Source organism: Osmerus mordax (genome assembly GCF_038355195.1).
Source record: "Osmerus mordax isolate fOsmMor3 chromosome 28 unlocalized genomic scaffold, fOsmMor3.pri SUPER_28_unloc_7, whole genome shotgun sequence".
Classification (NCBI taxonomy): domain Eukaryota; kingdom Metazoa; phylum Chordata; class Actinopteri; order Osmeriformes; family Osmeridae; genus Osmerus; species Osmerus mordax.
Genome location: NW_027120410.1, coordinates 235535 through 242412, shown reverse-complemented (window position 1 = coordinate 242412; position 6878 = coordinate 235535). Strand labels below are relative to the sequence as shown.

General features: G+C 50.4%; 1 protein-coding gene across 5 annotated transcripts in view; it reads left to right on the top strand.

Annotated features, from left to right (window-relative positions):
- The window catches only part of fxn (frataxin), a 6358-nt gene extending 4869 nt beyond the window's left edge, over positions 1-1489 (top strand). For 2 of the 5 annotated variants that reach the window (XM_067231903.1, XM_067231902.1), the window contains one exon: positions 1-376. This exon is cut by the window's left edge. Coding sequence is in view for 2 of the 5 variants with exons in the window: in XM_067231901.1 (XP_067088002.1) it covers positions 1200-1452 (253 nt within the window). In the remaining 3 variants the exon portion in view is untranslated. Of the gene's footprint in view, positions 377-1199 lie in introns of those variants that run through there. The other 3 variants (XR_010875662.1, XM_067231901.1, XM_067231904.1) reach the window with 3 other exon arrangements.
- Positions 1490-6878: the final 5389 nt, after the last annotated feature.

Here is a 6878-nt window from a genome sequence, read left to right as displayed (position 1 = left end):
CTGACTGTGATCTAATCTGAGATCTGCCATCGATACGAGCGCTCCTCATGTCAGTCGTTCTCTGATCGAAGATGACGCTGATCGTTCTGTTGAGCGTCCTGTCGGTTCTGATACACCAGATGTTCTAACAGCAGTTACACGCAGCCTCGATGTTGTGAACAACACGCTGCTCTGACATTGCGATGGAAACACGACATGCATGATCACATCCACCACGTTAATCTCACGGTAAAACATGTCGGTGTGGTTATGGGCTCTTTAAGCTCTGGGGAACATCTCCAGGCTGGGGAACCTGCTTCAGAGGAACATCTCCCTCTCTCCTCCCTCTCCTCCCTCCCTCTCTCCTCCCTCTCCTCTCTCCTCCCTCCTCCCTCCCTCCTCCCTCTCTCCTCCCTCCCCCCCTCCTCCCTCTCTCCTCCCTCCCCCCCTCCTCCCTCTCTCCTCCCTCTCTCCTCCCTCTCCTCCCTCCTCCCTCCCTCCTCCCTCTCCTCCCTCCCCCCCTCCTCCCTCTCTCCTCCCTCCCCCCCTCCTCCCTCTCTCCTCCCTCTCCTCCCTCCCTCTCTCCTCCCTCTCCTCCCTCCCTCCCTCTCTCCTCCCTCCCTCCCTCCTCCCTCCCTCCTCCCTCCCCCCCTCCTCCCTCTCTCCTCCCTCTCTCCTCCCTCCCCCCCTCCTCCCTCTCTCCTCCCTCTCCTCCCTCCCTCTCTCCTCCCTCTCCTCCCTCCCTCTCTCCTCCCTCCCTCCTCCCTCCCTCCTCCCTCCCCCCCTCCTCCCTCTCTCCTCCCTCCCCCCCTCCTCCCTCTCTCCTCCCTCTCCTCCCTCCTCCCTCCCTCCTCCCTCTCCTCCCTCCCTCTCTCCTCCCTCTCCTCCCTCCCTCTCTCCTCCCTCCCTCCTCCCTCCCTCCTCCCTCCCCCCCTCCTCCCTCTCTCCTCCCTCCCCCCCTCCTCCCTCTCTCCTCCCTCCCCCCCTCCTCCCTCTCTCCTCCCTCTCCTCCCTCTCTCCTCCCTCCCTCCTCCCTCCCTCCCTCCTCCCTCCCCCCCTCCTCCCTCTCTCCTCCCTCCCCCCCTCCTCCCTCTCTCCTCCCTCTCCTCCCTCCCTCTCTCCTCCCTCCTCCCTCCCTCCTCCCTCTCCTCCCTCTCTCCTCCCACCCTCTCCTCCCTCTCTCCCCCCCCCCACCCTCGCCCCATCTCCTTCATGTTCAGTCACAGTCTTTCACCACAGATGACCCTAAAACCTGCCTCGCTGACAGTGATCACATGCACAGCTGATGATGGCGTTGAGACAGATGGCCTTTGGGATGAGAGGCTCTCAGGAGTCACGAATATTATTTCCATTGTGTGGAAAGTGCGTTGCCAAGGGTTATGGTTGCCAAGGGTTACGGATGCTCTGCACGCACTGTCATTCTTTCTCTGTAATTTGTGGATATATTTATCCTTATTTATCATATGTTGTTAAAGAACAAATGTTTGTAATTGAAATAAAGACATGTATTGCCCAGCTGTGATGTGGTTTAACATTGTTTTCTTTCATGTATTTTGTGTTTAAATGTTTATAGGGGATGTGCCTTATCACAGTTTGGGTCACAATCCTTCCTAACTCGATCCCAACACAAACTGACCTAACTTGGCCAAACTAATATGTTCTCTTAATATGAAGCTCATTTTTATCCTATTGTGTCAATTACACATCCCAGGTGAAACATTTAACGGTACGTTGTGGTCTCGTCTGTATCCTCTGTGGACGGAAGCCTGCGTGCCGCTACAGGCTGCATCAGAGGCCGGGCTGCATCAGAGGCCGGGCCGCATCAGAGGCCGGGCCGCATCAGAGGCCGGGCCGCATCAGAGGCCGGGCCGCATCAGAGGCCGGGCCGCATCAGAGGCCGGGCCGCATCAGAGGCCGGGCCGCATCAGAGGCCGGGCCGCACCAGAGGCCGGGCCGCATCAGAGGCCGGGCCGCACCAGAGGCCGGGCCGCACCAGAGGCCGGGCCGCACCAGAGGCCGGGCCGCACCAGAGGCCGGGCCGCACCAGAGGCCGGGCCGCACCAGAGGCCGGGCCGCACCAGAGGCCGGGCCGCACCAGAGGCCGGGCCGCATCAGGGCCGCACCAGAGGCCGGGCCGCACCAGAGGCCGGGCTGCTGGCCTGCGTCTCATCCCGGCATGATTGTCAGGGTTGGTGGAGGTTAAATCCACAGCAATGAGGCTATCAGATTACTGCCAGCGGATGATGCACAAAGATACTCTGACTGGTTTAAACACGGTTTTGTTTGTCACAGGGTACGGTACACACACAGTTTGACACTGATTCAAAATCAGTAAATACCGTAAATTATATCTTTAAATATCCTGTAGCCTATTTGTCTATCTACATATCACACCTTTTAGTTTTAAATGAGACTATAGCATACGTGTTTATTTCAGCTGGATTTCCATTCACGTTTTTAATATACTAATATATTAAATATAATTTTATATATATACTTAATATAATATATATATGTTTGTTGCTTGCTTTTTTCCACAGGTACACCCTTGCACTTGTTGAGGTTCATGTTGTTTAATTGTTTAACTGTAACTTGTTCAACTACATGTTCTTGTGGTTCTTCCCTTTGGGACTTATTTAGTTTTCACAATGTATGCTTCATGTTTTGGGCTACCCGCAATGTTTGGGTCTCGTTGTTATGATCAGTGACCTATGCACTTCTGTAAAGCTCTCTCTTGGAAGTCGCTTTGGATAAAAGCGTCTGCTAAATGCATAAATGTAATTGACATTTTTGTTATAGCGAATCTAACGGAACATTGCCAATACCTTGGCAGAGATGCTCTGTGGTTTCCATGGTTTCCAGATGGCAGCGTTGCTTTGCAACATGTCACATCAGCCCCATAAATAGCTGTTCCAAACGCAGGGAGGTTTCCATGGGAACATAGCACTGGACACCTTTGTCTACACACCGCTTATGTTTTCTCTGCTTCTCCCTCCCTCGCTCCCTCCCTCCCTCCCTCTCGTCCTGAAGACTCAGATATCAGCCCTCAGTATATGAAAACAACACTACCCGTCAAACTAGCACCCAAGCCTCCACTCGCATCACCAGTGCGAGGAGGCCTCTGTCAAAGGCGACAGGCGAATGTTGCTCAAAGGCTAAACGTTTTGAATGAAAATGCGACAATAAACAACAAGGTAAGTAGGCAGTGGCTCGTATTTAGATCTTATTCTGTGGAACATGGGTGCTGTGTAAAGGCGTTGTTAACTGTCCTATAGGTGTCATGTTGCCTGACTTAGCCTACTACTGTAAAGCTGCCGACGCGCAAACTCTCGGCTCGAGTTTAAGGCGCCAGCGAAGTAAACACGTGATTAAACCGCACCGGCGCTTTTCACTTGTCACTCCCGTTAACCGCAGTCTGTAGGGAACTGGTTTGAGGGCTGAACAAGTCAAGGCATTAAGGTAAGATTACTGTCTGCCCAACCATAACCCTGACTGCCTAACCCAGATTACTTGGTCTCCCTAACTGCTCTGCGAGTTTACGCCGTCTTTGTAATCTTTTGCGCCATGGTAAAACTTTTTAAATCGAGTCAAGAAACCGAGACTTTGCCGTGACTAATTAACCCTGTGTAATTAGTCTAATTGAAAACTGCCAACTTTACTCATAGGCCACAGCCGTTGTATGCTGGAAAACTGTTATATGTATAATTATGAGTAGCTTTACAAGTATTGTATCTTTATGCACCATATCACATACTGAGTCAGAGCTTTTGTGTCGTCGGGCTACATCGTATCGATCAGTTATCTTCAGAGGTGGAAGCCATTACTCTGGGTCTCCGTGATCAGGGCCTCTTGCCTGGAGGCCTGCTGGAGTTACACACATCTAGTTTATAAACACCCTTATGTGGGTCTGGGGAATACTCCCTCCCTACATACCTCCCTCCTCTCCTCCCTGCTTCCCTCCTCCCTGCATCCCTCTTCCTCTCCTCCCTGCATCCCTCCTCCTCTCCTCCCTGCTTCCCTCCTCCTCTCCTCCCTCCTCCCTGCATCCCTCTTCCTCTCCTCCCTGCATCCCTCTTCCTCTCCTCCCTGCATCCCTCCTCCTCTCCTCCCTGCTTCCCTCCTCCTCTCCTCCCTGCATCCCTCTTCCTCTCCTCCCTGCATCCCTCCTCCTCTCCTCCCTGCTTCCCTCCTCCTCTCCTCCATGCATCCCTCCTCCTTTCCTCCATGCATCCCTCCGCCTCTCACCCTTGCATCTCCTTAAAACACTGCAGTGGCCAAAACTCACCTTGGCCTGCCACTGTCACTAACGATGATGAACCACTCCCACTGCAACAGATATAGCTTGTTCCAGATATGGCTTTTTTCGTACATGGCTTGTTTTGCTGAGCAGTGATTGTTGTTTATGTTGTTATGGATTGAAGGGCCTTATGGTTCTCATGCAACCTCAGTGAGAGGGGAGGAGTGTGTGTGAAGGTGTGTGTGTCCTGGTATAGCTGTTAAATGTGTGAGGGTGTGTGTGTCCAAGTATAGCTGTTAAGTGTGTGAGGGTGTGTGTTTCTTGTAGCGTGGGAAGCAGGTTGTGGTTTGAGTGAGACCTTGTTTACGGTGAACTTATTGATCGTGGTTGTTGTGAGGGCCAACAAGCCAACCAGGTCGGACTCAGTCAGCCCTCCCTCCAGCCCCCCCCCCCCCCGTAGCAGCGATACAGGGAAGGTGGGGAGCCCCCCACCCCCCCGTAGCAGCGATACAGGGAAGGTGGGGAGCAAAAAATCAACATTTACACAGCGGAGAGGACTGTACTGCAGCGTCTGTCGACTGAGAAATTAATCTGTTCAATTTCTGGCGAATGAAGCAATTTATCTCAATCTTCCCAAGTCCCTCTGCCTTCGCTAACTGTCATCTCCCAAGATTAAATTCCTCACCAGAAAATTTGGCCTTCGTTCCTGCAGGATAAATTTAGGAAATTTCACACAGTACCACCATGATGTAGAATATACAGTTTGTACAATGATGCAAGACAGGTACACATTTTTTGTTCCTTATTTTTGGGAATGTCCTGTCTGTGGCTGTGCTTGTATCACAGTAGCTACTACAATAGCTACTACAATAGTTTGGAATTACAAATTATTCAATGAAGTGGTCTTGGTGTTCTTTATTCAGCGTTATTTCTGCACTTGCAAGGTAGTTGTGGAGGCCATAAAGTCTTTATTTGTTGATGAACCCAAATGCTCAGTTACTTTCGATTCAGTGTGTTTTCCTCCAGAGTTAGCAGATGTTAGTGCTCATCACAGAGACTGATTGATCAGAATGACTCAGTAATTAGACGCTCTCTCCTGGAGCAGCATATAATCCTGCTCCAGCAGGGTTAGGGTTATCTTGCTCTTCACACTGGTGTGGGATCAGTGCTCTCTGCCTCTGCTTGTTGTGGATGATAAAAACGCCAGTAGACATAAAAATGTTTCTTAACAATGCAACAGACAAGTGTAAGATAATGCAGGTCAATTTCTTTACAGTAATTCTTTAAGGAGTTGACTGCTGTAAAGAGGTCTAGCTAGTTGACCAAGAGGAGCTGTTTCCTGATCTGTAATCGTTATGACTCATTGCTGGGTTCATGTATTGATCTGTTTATGCGGCTGTGAGGCGGAGGAAGGTCTATAGATTGTATCTGAGATGGCCACAGTTACACCAGAATCAAACCGGGGCCTGTTTGAATCATGCTTGGAGTCTCAGAGAGCAGTGACTTCATCCAGACAAGCACAGGAGCAGTCAGTCTGCTCTTTCCAGTAGAGATGTAGAGTCCTCCTGATGTCTTGTGAAGATTCACAGAAATCCTGACTCTGTCAGCACACCACATCAGTCAATAATCAACTACTACTGACTGACAGGAAGCAGTGCGTTAAGCTGGGAACACAAGTCTCTGACTCCCGGTCCATCAGCACCGGATCTCCTCAGGGCTGCGTCCTTTCCCCTCTGCTCTTCTCCCTGTACACCAACAGCTGCACCTCCAGTCATCCGTCATCCACCTTCAGTTCTTAGAAATAGTTAAACTTTTGTACTTTTACTAATTTAGGATCCGTATATGTTTATTTTTTGCAACTACCTTTATTTATTTTCAGATTTCAGTTATTCATGTTCAGAATTCAGTTATTTTCAGAATTCACTCATTATTTTTTCAGATGTCACTTTTTTCAGATTTCAGTGTGTTTCTAGCTGTGTGTGTTTCTAGCTGTGTGTGTTTCTTGCTGTGTGTTTCTGGCTGTGTGTGTTACTACCTGTGTGTGCTTGAGCATGTTCCTGACGGATCTGCAAAACACTGTTGGAATCTTCTTTCTACATGCTCTATTTCTATGTTGCTTTGGATGAAAGTTTGTGGTCTGACCGATAGGTAGTCTTTAACTGAGCGGGGCCACATCACCTCCTGGTGTTTCTGACCATAAACTACCTGAGGTCAGAGGTCAGGGGAGGGAGACCTTGGGGTTATCACATCAAACACACACGCTGGTAAACACACACACATGTGAATACACACATACAAAGAGAACACACACACACACACAGTGTGCAAAAGTGGGTTCAGACAAATAATGAACTCGCACACACAGGCAGAGGGGTGGGGCGCAGGGTCTGGCCTGTGTGATGAAAGCAGCTGTGTGTGTGAGTGAGTGTGTGTGAGTGTGTGTGTGGTGACTCTCAAGGCCGGGCAATAATTCGGAGCAGAAGAGATGAAGGTCTGGTAGCCGGGGGCAACGTTTAGACTGGCTGAATGAGAACCAGGGATCTGACACACACTTCGGCTTGCACTGTCACTGGATGGGCTTACTTATTTATGAGCCTAGGGGATTGTGTATGTGTTTGTGTCTGTGATGAGATCTTCTAAGACATGGAGGGACACACACACG